The sequence below is a fragment of the Setaria viridis genome, chromosome 2 (assembly GCF_005286985.2).
Source record: "Setaria viridis chromosome 2, Setaria_viridis_v4.0, whole genome shotgun sequence".
Classification (NCBI taxonomy): Eukaryota; Viridiplantae; Streptophyta; class Magnoliopsida; order Poales; family Poaceae; genus Setaria; species Setaria viridis.
This window is the reverse complement of record NC_048264.2, coordinates 33,982,584-33,998,341: the sequence shown is the minus strand read 5'-3', so window position 1 is coordinate 33,998,341 and position 15,758 is coordinate 33,982,584. Positions and strand designations below refer to the sequence as shown.

Below are 15,758 nucleotides of genomic sequence, written 5' to 3'. Positions count from 1 at the left end.
GTTATACCATGGCGCCAAGCTAAGGGTCCATTTTCGGAATTGGTTTCGTCAGGGACCTATTTGTGAGATTTTTTCGTGAAAAGAGCCAAAATACAAAAAAAAGTCGGTCACCCTTGACTGTCTCGCGGCCAGTACCCCTGGTACGATTGGTTGATTGGCCATCAGCTGCGTGCTGGGAGCTGTTCAGCTGAGCTGCTTCGTGAGTCAGATTAGGTGGCGGCCGTTGAGAACTCGAGCCCAGCTCGATCTCCACCTAACGCCATCGTCTCTCTCGACGATTGGTACACAATGCAAGAAACGAATTCCTGCGAGACATACCAGGAAATCACTGTGGACACGTACGAGCTCTGAAAAGTCTTATGTGTTCGAGGCTCGAGCGTGCATGTCCAGCCAGCTCGATATGAAAGCCCCCCCTGCTGCACTGTACTCCGTACCACGACACGGAGTACGTACGTCCTGCACTGCACTGGCGGCCGTCCGGAAATCCGCTGTACGCGCTCGGGATCCGTTTCCTTTTCTCCCGTGTGGCCGTGTGGCTCCCGGCAGCGGCATCAAGGAGGACGGGGGTCATTATTTTGGAGTAGCGTTGCGAATCACAAGGGCTTGATAGTTTACAACAGTGAGTGATGTGCTGCTTCGGTTTGGTTTGTTTAAGCGGCTACCTAATCCGATGGCTGCGGTCAGCCACCTTGAGCTGCTTGCTGGTTTTGACTTTGGTGGGTGGCGCAAGATGCATGCCATTGCCATGAGAATCGGTGTCCGAGACTCAAGGGACGCAAGCAAGCTTTGACGCTAGTAAATTTGGATGGTTTCAACTTTCAAGCAAGTTCAACTAGCAGTCCGTGCGGGTGTGTATATATGTTTGCAAAGTTTGCATGCATCACCTGCTTCATCATTACTTTGCCCAGTCGGTCGTGCAGTTGTTAGTATCTGATCTCCTGCCGGTGTTGTGTGTCAGACAGAGGTGGCCTTTAAAAAATCTGCGCTTTGAACACATTGACCTTTTAGGTGTGTGCAAGGTTTCGAGGCTTTGCCGTTTTCAAACTTCCGGGTATGGACCCCTGAGCTGCAGCTGCTGCACACGACATGCATGCTGCCACTGCGAGTCTGCGACGCTGTCGTTCTAATTTTCTTCCTGACATGGGCGTTGATCTTTTTTGGGTTCAACCGATGAACATGCACGATGACGAGCTTGACATCTTCGTGCGACTAACACCTGTTGCATCCTTGGGCGGTGGGATCAGGACAATGAAAAAGTTCGGGCATGGATGCACGCAACGCAAATCACAATTTAGCTACACATCCTTGGACTCGGATCGGAACCCATGTTTGGCCACGTCAACTGATGCGTAGAAGTAATTTCTCCACAATTTGACCAAAAAAACTGTGCTTTACTTATTCTTTACAATCAATTTGTATAAAGCAATCAAAGCATCAAATCAAACCATAAAATGAATCAAAATCCAAGAAAGAAAAATGAAAAATGAGAGGAACGGGAGGTATTCTCAAATCAGGCCAAATACCTCACACCTGTCTACTCCGGAAAAATTCAGGCACTCCAGATGCAGGTTATTCTTCTATGTTTTCTGACTATCAGACAAAGCGACCAAGAAGGCAATGTACATCTCAAGAGGAGAGGATTTGATCACAAAGCAAGGCCTTCCTTGTGAAATGAGAACCTGATAGACCTGTGCACCGCGGCGCCCTTCACAGCGGTGGTTTTCGTGGGCTTTTCATTCTCAGCGTCGCTTTTGAACATAATTGGCTTGGAGTCAGCTACGTTGTGTTCCTTGGCGCTCTCCGAAAACAATTCAAGTCCCTGGAATATGCACACCATCAAATAGGAGATTCGGCATCAACAAAGTCATAATACCTGGAAGGAGGACAACAAACTGAAAAAGGGGGCATATACCTTCACAGGTTTGGTTTCAGGTTGGGCTGGATGTGAAAGCTTGAGCTTTTCAGTGGCTTCCTGTGGAATGAAGAATAGTGATGGATCATCAGAAAAAAAGATCAACAAACAGCACATGAACAGACATAGACGCATCTTTACAAATTACATTTGCGTGAACAAACAAGGAACAGCATTTTATTGTGCACAGACTAGCCAAATAATATGCCCACCTGAAAAAACTTGGTGTTTATTCCATCTTTTATACCACCTGCTACTTGGCAGAGGTACCATATACCAGTATTAGCCACATCCTGTTCGTAAACATAGGAGGTTAGGTAAGGAGAATTAGAGGATGGCATGGTTCACTAATACTCACAAGCAAATTAAGATACCTGTTTATTCTCAAGTAACTCGATCTTTCCTTCCTGATAATAAGAGAAACCAAGTATAAGACAATAATTTTGACAGCACTTCACGAACAAGTTTAAGAGAATGCTCAAACTCACCAATCCAGCAACCATTTGTTGAATTGCTTCAATGTCAAATCCAATTTGTGACAGGTCATCTTTAACATCATTGACCTTCACATACATAACAAAACTATATGAATATATTGAAATGAGGACAACTAAAATATATTATATAGCTTTACAGCTTACAAGTATATGGTATCTACATTCTACTAAGCAAATGGTCGAAGAGCTTCTGCATATCATTAGGAAGAACAGAAAATGTCTTTGGTGCTCTAAGAGAAGAAATTAAACAAGCAAACAACATAAGAGTGTCAGATACGTGAGAATAATAGTATGTTACAGATTTACACTGGTTTATGAAACAGCCATAGGCCAACTAATCACCGAATCCAACAAAATAAAACACAAGGTTGCTTGCTGGCTGGTAAAGGTTCCAGTTTTTTCATTACTATTTCCGATCACCCTATCAAAGATCCTTGTATAACTTTCTATACAAATAAGAGAAATCGAAGCAGATATGCAGTAATTGCCTCGATAAGTGTGGAACCATTTATGCAAATTCATTTACACTGGTCTTACACGGATTTAAAAAGTCCTGATCAGATGCAGGCTTGTTATAAAAAAGAAATGAAAATTGATGCTTAGGCACAGCAAAGGACAGCATTGTACGAGGACCATGTGAGTATCAAGCAAAATATCATAGTATCACTGCTCAGGATTCAGGACTAACATAGTTCAAATGAACTAACCTCATTTCTAATGGCTTTGGAGACCTCTACTTGTTCATCCATTTTGCCATCCAAATTCTCAAGCCGTTGAGTTAGATGTCTTTTTGTTGCCTGAAATTAGTTGCACGTAAAGATCAGTACAGACTCTGCTGAAGTAAACATGAAATAAAGTTGGGAATAAAACATACAGCTAATGCTGATGAAACTTGCTCCAACTGCTTTGACATGCTCTGAACAGCATTAGCCATATTGCGTTTTGTGACAAACATAACATCTGAGAGAGACAATCCCTGCATGAGGTAAGAAACACAAAGCAGAATAGGTAAAAGGATTATTCCGAACGCAACCTTTTCTTCTCTTGTTGCTTGGTTTACATCTAGCAGTTCACGTGTTATTAAATGGGCACCCACTGTTGCCCAATTTTAATGATAAATCAAGGTGGGGACTACCCCCCCTAGAGGCATTTTAAAAACCTGTTCTTAAATGGAAAATTCTCAACTTAGGGTTGCCATTAGGATTTGAAATGTCTAACGGTCTTGCCTCTATCCTAGCGAATTAGGAATTATTACAATCAGGAAATGCCCCTCAACTCGAAAACATGAAATTTGATTGGATATTCCAGCGCCAATCAGGAAGATGCTATTATTGAATTAAGATAGAGAATCCATCCATGGTGTCCACATGGATGAGTACCAGTTATTTACTTTTCCAGCTGCATTCACATACCACCGTACTCGAACTGAATGTGGTAGCATCAGTGACAAAATAATGTACTAATTTCTTATTTCGAACACAAATAGCCAAATTTTAGTACCCACTGACTACAAAACAAAGAAAATAGCTAAAATGTGTAATAAACAGGTAACAATTGTTGTTTTCTTGTATTCAGCTACTAATTCAATGGAAAGGTATATGAAACTAAAAAGACACAGACAACTTGTGGTGAAAAGGAGGAGATCATAAAGAAAATTCATAATCAACCAATCAAGGGCATAAAATTTGCATATTACCTTCCACCACATATAGCAATAACCCATTGCTCCAACCGCAGCTGCTGGTAGTATGTAGGATGATAAACCACCTGCAAAAGTAATACGTAAATAACTAACAAAATAATAATAGAGCTGAATATACCAGCAGCAATTACCCATGTATAGTAAACTGCTATAAGATAAGAATCTACATGTATGAAACTGCCAGCTTGCAGGTATTTTGGCTTCATGAATTAATGATTACTAACTTCAACCATGAGCAAACTTTCAGAGTTTTTAGCAGAGCACTAATATTTGGATGATCTTTAAACTTCTGTGAACATTCATAAGAGGAACTATCCGACTTGAAACTAAACCTTTACATGAAGTGGATATTTGCAAAGACGAGTGAATAAGGGAACAGAATGAAGAGACGGTGAAGCAGGTACAAACCTCCTGAGTCAGATTTGCCATTCAGTATGGTAATGGGCCTTGATAATGTCAAATCCCTGACTTCTTGGGCTAAATTCCGAATCTAATATGAAGCATAGGAATGCAAAATTAAGATAAATGTTTCTATCAATATGGAATGAAGCGTTAGCAAGAGCATTCCATATGAATAGCATACCTGAGCTTGAATAAGGGCAATGTCATAGGGGCCAGAAGCAGCTCCTTGGTTTACACCCTTCATAATCTCCTAAACACATAAGATATGCTTAAATAAACATTTATACAGAGTAGTTTCCAGGGTTAACATGTGTGAATGTGTGATTGAAGGGGCTTGGACTCTTTGGAAGATGAGGAACAATATCGCGTTTAATGGTGCCTCTCCCAGGATGGATCAAGCACTTCTCCTTGCACATGATGAGGCTGATCACTGGATGCTGGCAGGTGCTAAAGGCCTTAGTGGTCTGGTTTCTGCCCGACCAGGGGGTTAGCAGTGTGTGTGGGTTAGGTGGTTGTCGCCTCATGCTAAGAACGGGCACGAATGTAATTTAGGACACAAGGTGTGTGTGTGGTGTGTGTGTTTGTATGACTATCTGAGCCTTTTCTTCTATCTTAATGCAATGATACGTAGCTCTCCTAAGAAAAAAGTGAATGTGTGAATGAAGGTGAAGGTGCAGACTGCAGAGCATATCATCAAAATCACTAAATCAGTATGATACTGAAAAGGGGTCACTAATAACTAGTGAAGCATTGAATTTAGAGTTCAATTGGTGTACACTGACTAACAGAAGTCGTCATGCAATTTATAACACGGTGTTAATCACATACGGACAGAATTAATGCTTCTACTAGCCATTACTACCCATGGCCAATGCTACGACAACACACAAGGCTGGCCGAACCGATTGACTAAGCGCGTAATCAAATTTGAACACAGAAATGGGGAAAAATTCTACCGACCTGGAGTTCCCCTAATACATCAGACAATTTTCCATTCCGCAGCAGGATAGAGCCCGTCATCCCTGCAGAGGCACCAATTCAAAACATCAGGGATCAAAACAGCAGCCTATCAGAATAAATCGCATCCAATCGGAGAGATGTTTGATGGGGACGATGGCGGTGATGAGACGAGGACCTGCGCCGACGAGGATGAGGACCTTGGAGGCCGCGACCCCCGTCTGCGTCGCCATGGCCCCCACCGCTCTCGCGCCTCTCCGGCTCGCCTCTGGATGGTTCTAGAAGGGGGCGGCGGCGGCGGCGAATGGGACGAGGAGGAGGACGAGAGCGGTGCGAAGCTTCGGGAAGGGGAAAGCTGAGGAGAAGGGCGCTTGGACTCGGGACCTGACGGTTTCGCGGTGGCAACCGGCAAGCGGAAGCAGAGCCCCACATGTCAGCGAAGAGGTAGGTAGTATTTCTGGCGAGAGGCCGCTGCGGGCTAGCCAGCAGCCACGTCTCCGCCACGTCAGCAATGGCGAAACTTTCCACGTCTCCCCCTCCCGGAGAAGACGACCGTTCAAGTCAAACCCGCCGCAAGCTCGACACCTCCGCACCGCCGCCGCGCGTCTTCTTCCCCCTCACGCCACTCCCACTCCAACCACGACCTCCCCAACCCTAGGCTAGCGGCTAGCCTCCTTGCCGCCATGGGCACCCCTCTGCTCCCCCTCCTCGTGGTCCTCCAGCTGTTCACCGCCCCCTCCCCCGCGGCTGCGTCAGCGCACATCTCCGCCGTCATCTCCCAGTCGGGCCTCGACTTCGCCAAGGACCTGCTCGTGTCGCACGCCGCGGAGACGCTCACGCCCCTGAGCGTGCCGGACATCGAGAAATCCGCGAGCATCCCGCTCGTCGGCACCGTCCGCATGACCGCCTCCGGGATCGTGCTCCACGGCCTCGCCGTCACCAACTCCACCGTAGCCGTCGGGGACACAGGCGTCGTCGTGGCCGCCACGCTTGCTAGAGCGAACCTCACCATGGAGTGGAGCTACTCGTACAACGCCTGGGTCGTGACCATCACTGACCGCGGGAATGCCTCGATTCAGGTATAAATGACGGGACTCATGTGTTTGGTCGCTATTGGATTGGTTATTTTCCTGAGAGGCGCAGATTGCTAATTGGAACCTGTTCTAGTTGAATAATTCGATTCTGGCCTATGGTGCATGTTTTTAGAGAATATGCAGGAGAGTTGCACATTTTCTATTAACTGGCTGGTCGATGGTCATCACCGAAATTTTTAAGCATCAGATGTCAGAAGTTGAACTACTTCAGAGTTCAGACTTATTAATGGGAATTATATATACAGTCTATTATCCAGTATGCTGCCAAATTGAGTGGTACTGAACTACTGATTACTGAAGGTACTTTCAAGTTTCAATCTACATAGGGCATACGGGTGTTTAATGAGCAAAGACAAAACGGACTGGTTACAACTTACAATGAGTCTTCTTCAGTGTTTATCACTTTTTACTAAATCTGAGATATTGGATATTAGCTTTCTTTCATTAGCAGCATAACGTTATACTTATGCTTCAACTCTAGGAGTCCAAACTGCTAGTTTTTTCACACAACCTGTAAGCTGTAAGATAAATTTGACCAACCCTTTTGCATTTTAACCCAATGGAGCTTATGAAATTATAAGAACTAGATTATACAAAGCACCTAGATAGTGACAGTGACTTAGATGTTCTATATGTACCCAAATCCTTGTTTTGATGATAAGCTGGTCGTTCTTTTCACCAAGGCAAAAGGTCTCAGTTATGTACACTTTGTGAAACCAATGTTGAAAACAACTCCAAGCAGCTCAATTAAATGGATTCGTTGTTTATGTTGTTTTGCATACAATTGCAGCTCCATAGATTTACATTTATCATCTGACTATTTCGAGTTGCTATGCTGTTCTTAGCAGGTAGTCCAGTTGCATTTACATGTCTTGTAACTTTAACTTTATTAATGTAGTATCAGTCAGTTTTGACATGTATGTATACAAAGGTACACGGTGTATTTATAGTTACTTTTCACTAAGGTTGAAGGAATGGAGGTTGGGGTTTCCATGGGCATGAAGAATCAAAATGGATCTCTCAAGCTGTCTGTTATGGAATGTGGCTGTTATATGAAGGAGTTAGACATAACATTAAATGGAGGAGCATCTTGGTTTTATCAAGTGTACGTGGTTCACAAATTTGTTCTACAAGCACTATGTTGTTAGTACCTTTGAAGGGGGCTCAGTAAATTGAACTTTCCTTCACCAGCAGCCAGTAAATATCATGCACATATCTTTGCATTTCAAATTCTATCCAAAGTTTTCAGCTTTAGTCTTTTTATTTCAGGAGACAACAGTTTCTTTAGTGTCCTCTTGAGCAATTTCATTTGTTTCTGAAGTAAACCCAGCTGTGTTCTTTCAAGATGAATTTCAGTTAATCATGCATCTTATTTGAACCATATGAGTAATTAGTGAGATGTCTCTTCTGCCTACTTTTTTTAGGTTTATAGATGCTTTCAGCAATCACATCAGAACATCAGTGGAAAATGCGATTATGAAAAAAATAATGGAAGGTGCATTGAAGCTTGACTCGTTCCTCGGAAACCTTCCAAAGAAAATCGATCTTGATAGTGTTGCTGCAATGAATGTTACTTTTGTTAACGATCCAATATTCAAGAGATCCTCTGTTGAGTTTGATATAGACGGCTTATTTATTCCATCTGATGAAACTGCTGTTCCGAGAGGCATGCTTCTTGGAGACATCAAATTTGCATTGCCTCTTGGGAGCTCCTCGAAAATGCTTTGGATTTCATTGGATGAAGATGTTTTCAACTCTGTTTCAGCTCTCTACTTTAAGGTATGCTGGAATACATTTGATATAATTCATAAACGTGACCTGTTATTTTGATTGATGGATACAAGCAAATCTTTTGCCACTAGCATAATATTTTGTTGACTGTATCAATTGTTATATTCTAATTATTACTGCACTTTTGATCATTCAGGGTGGTTTGCTGCAAAGGATGGTAGACAAGATTCCTGATCAGTTTCTTTTGAACACCGCTAGCTGGAGGTTTTTGGTTCCTCAATTGTATCGAAAATATCCAGATGATAGTATGCTATTGAATATTTCTGCAACTTCGCCTCCCTCTGTGAGGATTAGTGTGGGCAGAATTGATGCCACAGTTGACTTAGATGTCACAGTTAATGTTTTGGATTTTGGCAAGATAGTTCCAGTTGCCTGCATGTCAGTGGTGAGGTTCTTTCCATCTTTCTTTTAGTGATTTTGTGTGCTTATAATTATAGCTAGCAACTCAAACAATAAAAATAAACCCTTTGAAGTGGCATCATATTGCAGCCTTGCAGGTTCTGGATTCCACTACCTGAAAACCAATATTGTTCATGCATTTTTTGTTCTGTTTTCCAGTTTTGCCTACTAAATTGTTCTGTTTGATATGCTCAGCATATTGTCCATTGATTTATAAGTAAACTCTCATTAGATTCTACATTCTTTTTTGTTTCTTGAAAATGTATGCATTACCCAAATGCCCAGTGTTCCAAACTGTACTGTTGTGGTTACCGTACATGGCTTTTGCTTCTGTAGTCAGTTGCTGTTTCTGGAGCCGCAGCAGTATCAGGGAATAATCTTGGTGGAAGAGTGGACTTGGATTATTTCTCATTTACATTGAAGTGGAGCAAAGTTGGCAAACTCCACACTGTTCTAGTTCAGGTGATTTTGCTTAGCTATATGTTTGTGTTGTCTGTCTGCTTTCCTATTCTGTCTCCTAGAGGCAGGGCCTTCAATTGCATGCACCCTTTAAGCAAAGTTAAGTTTTGAGATCATAATGCACTTCGGGCAAGATGCAAGTTATGGTAAATTGTGGTACTATGTTTTGGAATTCATCTGGTTTTCCAGTAAAGTCGATGGTGCTAACTAATTGAGATACCGTAATTTTAATCCAATAAATATTCTTATAGAGGTTTTGGGGAATGAGGATCCCATCATAGGCTGCAATCTTTCAGAATTTAAATGCTCCATGGAACAGCATGGTATTGTAGACACACTGCAAAGCTGACCTGGTGCTGTAGTTTTTGTAGCATGCATCATTGTCCTTTTACTTAGTTCATAGGAAGAAAACAAGTACCAGTGGCTTGTTGAGTTGCATATGTAAATTTCAGGATTCATTTGATACCTTGGGTTGGAACTTCATATCTTATCATGATGTCTAATGTGATGCAACTTTTGTTTGTTATATCTGCAGACTGTGCTGCGAATTTTACTGAAAAACTTGTTTGTACCCTATGTGAACTCATATCTCGAGCAAGGCTTCCAGTTGCCCATCATCAAGGGGTTCTCCATCAGAGATGCATATATCCTCACTTCTTACTCAAAAATGATTGTTAGCTGCGATGTCGCCTTCATTGAACCAGAGGCCCTGTTCCTTGTCCAAACCCAAGGAAGATTTATTGTATAAAGTAGGTTCAACAAAATCGTGGCAACCATCATGGAACTAGTAGTGTAGCAATGTAACATATCTTTTATGTAAATATAATTATGCAATGTATATATGTAGGTTTGAACATGAGAAGTGGATAGTTGTACTGCACCTATCACTCTTTTCAAATGAACAGCAATCGGGGTGCATGTACATAATACGCCCAATTGTATGTAATCTTTTGGTTCTGTAATTTTACCTGAATTTCGCTTGTAACCACGATATGACCAGTCAATACAGCAGCCTATTGGTTTTTTTCTCTAACCTGTCAGTCACCAGTTATGTTGTTGTATGATTGTATTGTATCAGCCGTTGTTATTGGTACCAGCAGACCGTGGCAATTTGCATGTACTCTCACACTGATGATTGTTCGACATTGTCGTTTGTAATATAGTGCCTTTACTATCAAATTTCTTGCTTGTTTGTCTGGCATTTTACAAAAGTTCCTCACTAATTCACTAGCCATTGCCTCTGCGTTCAGCTACAGTGAGAAACAGATATTGCAAAAAGACAGGGGTTCCAGTGCGAATACATCTCGTTATCCTCCAGGCTCCAGCCGACCTCACCAAAACCCAGAACCCCCGTGGCGCGCCGTCGCCAGTCGCCATCCCGCTCCCCAATTCGCTGCCCGGAAATGGCGACCGCCTCTCTCTTCTCTCCCCCCTCGCTCCGCCTTCTCTCCCGCACCACCGCCCGCCTGTCCCGCTTCCAGACGCTAGCCGCGAGGAAGCCGCCGGCCTCCACCGTCAGCGGCGGCGGCGGCGGAGGCGGCAAAGGGGGCGGGCTGCTGTCGGTGCTGGACCGGGCGCTGGCGGACGAGGAGGAGTACCGGCGCGCGCGAGCACAGGTGCAGCGCAAGGGCGTGGAGGTGGAAGGGTACGCCATCGAGGGCATCTCGGTGGGCGGGCACGAGACCTGCGTCACCGTGCCGTCGCTGAACGTCGCGTTTGACATCGGCCGCGGGCCGCCGTTCGCCGTCAGCCAGGACTACCTCTTCATCACCCACGCCCACCTCGACCACATCGTGAGAACCTGGACCATCTTCTAGTTTGCCTAGGCACTCATTTTGCTTTTACTTGGCTTGGTTATGCATCTCAAGATATGTGCGCCATTATGTGGAGCTTTTACAGGTATGTTAGAACTTAGGAATAGCCTATCCCAGAATAATGAAAATACATGATATCTTAAGTGCATCCGTGTCTACTTGGACTATGTAATGAAACTATCAGTAGCGCTTAATGCACCAATTTTGCTGTGGTAATTGTTCAGGGTGGTCTCCCTATGTACATAGCTACCCGTGGTCTCTACAACTTGAAGCCTCCTACTGTATTTGTACCGCCCTGCATCAAGGATGATGTTGAGGAGCTGCTTCAGGTCCATCGTAGAATGAGTCAAATTGAACTGAGCGTTGAATTAGTTGCACTTGATTTGGGTATGGATATTGTCTCACTGCTGTCTTGTATGTTTTCTGCTTGCTTGTTCCTTATGATGCAATAACTTCTTTCAGGGGAGACATATGAAATACGTAATGATCTTGTTGCCAGGCCATTTCAAACTTACCATGCTATACCCAGCCAGGTACTGCTCTGAGAGTCTGGATTCAATTGAACTACTAGAGTTAGCAGACATGTATTTTGATTGTTGATCATAATTTATTGCTTATTGACATTGTCCATCTTTGCCCTATGTGCTTGTGAATGGTGTAAAGGGTTATGTCATCTACTCTATTCGAAGAAAATTGAAAAAGCAGTATGCTCATTTGAAAGGTAGTCAGATAATGAAATTGAAGCAATCAGGAACTGAGGTGAGCTAACCGCATTTTTTTTACCCGCATTTTTTTTAGGAACTGAGGTGAGCTCTCTCAAATTGGCCTACTCTTGATTAGGAATATCTCTTGCATGTTATTCACCACATGATTTGATATTAGATTACAGATACCATACTGTACCCAGAAGTTGCCTTCACAGGAGATACAAAGTCGGATTTTATTCTTGACCCAAGAAATGCAGATGCCCTTAGAGCAAAGGTCCTCATAACTGAGGTATTGTCTTTGCACCTCCAGTGTTCCTGTGACTAGATTTCCTGAGAGCGCACTTAAAATGTAGCATTATTGTTCTTGCTTAGAAATATGTAAAAGTGATTGTTGCTGATGTATATATATTCTTTCAAGAAATATAAATCAACAGAACATGCAAAATTCTAGAAAATTACCACTTTGGTGCCAGTTTAGAAGAAGGGGTTGCTCATGAATTTTTAGGATTTAGTTTACGGTGCGTTTGGCAACTAATGGGAAGGGGCATGGGAATTAGTGGTGGGAGTTGGAGAAGGGATTCACTTGGGAATATGATTTTTAGTCTCATTCCCTTGTTTGTCTTTTGGAGGGAATTAAGTGTGGGAATTTAAGTGAGACTTCATATCCCTTGTTTGGTATAAGGGTTTAGAGGGGGAAAATTATATCTTAAGTCATGATTAACGGTATAGATGCATCCATCTTGCACTTAAAACAAACTCCCACCCAATTCCCACCCTTCCCCGTGGGAAGTGATTTGTGGGAGTTGCTCCTCTAAAGTCCCATTCCTCATCCCATTAAAACTCCCATGCCCACCAAACAAACAAGAGAATTTTAGTCTCTCATACCTAAAGTCCCTTTCCCTCCCACCAATTACCTCCAACCGAACGAGCCTAGTTTGAACAGGATCCTAAGGAATTGAATCCTAATCCTCCCTTTCCATTAGGGTTTTAATCTTTTGCTATCAACTAAGGAACAGATAATGGTGTTTCCCAAGTATCACTAGAGACTAGAGAGCTAAGGGTCTGTGTGCCTTGATGCCATGAACTGCCTCTGTTGGCCACCTTTCCAATTTGTGTCTGGCACGAATTTACTTGAGAAGATAGTGCTTGTGCGTGCGTGTTTTCGTTCGTAAAACATTTTCACTTTTCTTAATAAAATAACACAGTTCTACTGCGTGTTTGAGAAAACTAGAGACTAGAAAGTATTGGTTAGAACCAAATTACTAGAGACTACTGCTTGCAGAGCAATGGCACCAAATTGCAGAGTGATGGCAACAAATACATATACTCAGTATCCAGTGATCTTTGTAATTTGGTGTCGTTGCTTATATAAAACCAATAGTATTGTTTTTCATGCTACAAACTGTTAATATGCTAGTTTATCAGATAACACTTCAAATATCAATCATGACAAAAACAATTTTAAATTCTCCACCTTCTATTATTTAGTGTCAACATAATTTGACATTTTGCAGGCAACCTTCCTTGATGACCACGTTGATGTTGAGCATGCTAGGGAGCATGGCCACATGCATCTGTCTGAGGTGACAATTCACATGCTGACACTCCCTAGACATGTTAATGAGCCTTGTGAAAATTCTGATGACAGAAATGGTTGCTGGTTCAGTAACTAACCTACACCCATGTTGTGTGTAGATAATGGAGAATTCGCAGTGGTTTAGAAATGAAACGATTGTACTCACTCATTTCTCAAATCGATATAGTCTTGAGGTATGAGCCAATAACCTACCAAATCATTGTCAGTGGCCAATAGTCTGACGCAAATGATAATTTTGTAGGATATTCGACAGGCTGTTTCCAGGCTACAACCTAAGTTACATTCTAAGGTCGTTGCTCTGACAGAAGGCTTCAAATCTGAACATAGATAATTGTATGTAAGAATATCTGGTGTTTCTCGATCTTGCCCTAGTTTACTGAATGTATGTTAACATCAGGAACTGGTTATTTTGTTAAAGAAAAGGAGATCTACTTATAGATACGTCTGTGTTGTGTGCAGTGTGCTCACTTGTAATTCCACTATCACACAAATGAGATGTTCAAAATACATAACCTTTTCTTAGATATCTCCAGTTTTCAGAACATGGTGGAAGCCATTACAAAGCTTTGGAGAACCGGATGGTGGAATACAGAAAAGTACATATACTCATGTGTCCTGCATGGAATGGAATATGATGAGTCCTAAAGTGGCATGGTAAATTTTCCTGATAAAGCAGCCATCTATGCAGTGACCTTCTCTGTGGTACTCAAGCCATCTTGATGTTGCACATCAGAGCAAACCTAATAGTATCTGGTTATAACATAATGAGGTTTCTTTTGATCAGTTTCTTCACTTACATTCTCTGTGGATTCATCATCAGTGGAGTACTCATCAGGATCTTTGCGTGCTGGGATGATGAAGATGTCTGATTCGTCAGGTAATCTGAAGCTAACCCTCCTGGCTATGCTGTTTTGGCTCCTCAGGGACATTCTATCGATGGAGAAGCTCTCCCTGACATTAGGAGAGTTGTTCTCATAAGAGCAGTCCATGTTAAGTGGGCAGACCTTTGGAGAATGCCTCCGAGGAGATGGTGCCCCAACTGCCTCGGCTTCAATGCTCTGCGGAGAATACAGGATGTCTTCAAGAGTGTCTTTCCTTGCTTCTGCCTTGCCCCTGGCTGCGCGGGTCTCACAGTGTTGTGGCTTCCCTTCCAGGCATCTGGGCTTCATCCTGCCCAGAATTGCTTTGACATGACAAGAGCCACAGCTCTGTGAGCCCATCTTTTCCCTCTCTTGTGAATAAATTGTATGCCTTGAGCAGTTCATGATTGTGTTCTGGTAAATGGATTTATAGATATGTCATGTGCATTTGTTTAGTACATTGAACGTTGGAAAATAAGTAACTTGCTTATCGTAGACTTGTTTATGACAAACCTTGGTCGTGTCAAACCAGGACAAACCACGGTGATTAGGGCAAAGAATGTACGAAGGAGACAGAGGTCACTTAGAATGGATTGGCTTCAGCAAGGCTATTAGTTTTTAAAGTGAAATTCAATGATAGTTTTGGTATTGTTATGAGTGTCATTGTTTGTATTCCTTTATGCCACCTAGGCATGTCAATCACGATAGTCTTGTTTAGATTTGGAACACCACATAGTCCGTAGCGGAGTATATGAAGAGTTATTTGGAATTGTGACAAGAAAAATGTGGATGGTAGTATGCAACTATGAATTTTTGTCATTACCTGTGTCTGGCACATTGTGATTGTGTTGAAAGTCCAAGTGAAGTAGGGACTCCATAGGACATCCACTGCTTGTTTGTACTGCATAAAGGATGATACCTAGAAACAGAACGTCCAAAGTATAGGTTTCTTCGATGTCCTTGCATCGTTGTTGTGTACTTCTTACTGTCTCTTGCCCTTACATTATTTTATATTGGAGGACAGTGAAATGCTTGACAAGTGGAAGCCTCCTAGATTTTGAGAAATTCGTATAATCAACTCTTAACAATATTTTCTTTTATTTCTCCCTGCCTATTGCCTTAAACTTGTTTTCTGAAGGTTTGCCTTTGCATCACTGTTAAGTGTGGGAGTGATATGTGGTTAGCCACCCAAAGACTCAACAGGCAATTTGGACTTTGTATGAGGATACGTTTTCTGGGCATGTAACATGGCATAATTCTGTTGCATATATTCAGTTTTCTGTTACTGTTAAACTTTGTAATTTTGTAGCATGAATTGAACTCCTTAAGACTTGAAAATGGTCCTCCTATTTTTATCCTTACTTTGGCCCAAAACTCCAAATACAAGGAATGACAACATGGAATAGGTCATGGAATGTATGTACTATTGAATTGTATTATTAGTCCACGTGGGCAGGAGCCCAAATTCTATTTTTAGCACATAGACAGTGCCATAGTAAAATTTGGTATGTCGTCGATGACTTCATTGATGATTGATTGCAGTAGTAATCACAAACAGTATGAGGAT

At 42.4% G+C, this 15,758-nt stretch overlaps 3 protein-coding genes across 4 annotated transcripts; 2 read left to right on the top strand and 1 right to left on the bottom strand.

The window, feature by feature from the left end:
* Window positions 1-1,343: 1,343 nt before the first annotated feature.
* LOC117843093 (uncharacterized) lies at window positions 1,344-5,877 on the bottom strand. Its single transcript, XM_034723658.2, has 12 exons — window positions 5,649-5,877; window positions 5,474-5,535; window positions 4,695-4,763; window positions 4,520-4,601; window positions 4,106-4,176; window positions 3,284-3,385; window positions 3,117-3,206; window positions 2,401-2,475; window positions 2,287-2,319; window positions 2,125-2,205; window positions 1,913-1,972; window positions 1,344-1,819 (listed from the first exon to the last, which is right to left on the bottom strand). Exons 1-12 carry the CDS (start codon window positions 5,701-5,703, stop codon window positions 1,646-1,648), a joined length of 954 nt encoding a protein of 317 aa, XP_034579549.1. The 5' UTR covers window positions 5,704-5,877; the 3' UTR covers window positions 1,344-1,645.
* A 139-nt stretch (window positions 5,878-6,016) lies between these two features.
* Window positions 6,017-10,246, top strand: LOC117843091 (putative BPI/LBP family protein At1g04970). Of its 2 annotated transcripts, XM_034723656.2 has the most exons (6): window positions 6,017-6,549; window positions 7,530-7,669; window positions 7,989-8,343; window positions 8,492-8,740; window positions 9,091-9,216; window positions 9,749-10,246. In XM_034723656.2, exons 1-6 carry the CDS (start codon window positions 6,154-6,156, stop codon window positions 9,959-9,961), a joined length of 1,479 nt encoding a protein of 492 aa, XP_034579547.1. In that variant the 5' UTR covers window positions 6,017-6,153; the 3' UTR covers window positions 9,962-10,246. The 2 variants fall into 2 exon arrangements, with proteins under 2 accessions (XP_034579547.1, XP_072147569.1); XM_072291468.1 differs by lacking the exon at window positions 9,091-9,216.
* Window positions 10,247-10,533: 287 nt separating this feature from the next.
* On the top strand, window positions 10,534-13,857 carry LOC117843092 (tRNase Z TRZ1). The gene is made up of 8 exons (XM_034723657.2): window positions 10,534-11,006; window positions 11,252-11,414; window positions 11,490-11,560; window positions 11,691-11,786; window positions 11,910-12,023; window positions 13,249-13,317; window positions 13,430-13,504; window positions 13,573-13,857. Exons 1-8 carry the CDS (start codon window positions 10,617-10,619, stop codon window positions 13,660-13,662), a joined length of 1,068 nt encoding a protein of 355 aa, XP_034579548.1. The 5' UTR covers window positions 10,534-10,616; the 3' UTR covers window positions 13,663-13,857.
* Window positions 13,858-15,758: the final 1,901 nt, after the last annotated feature.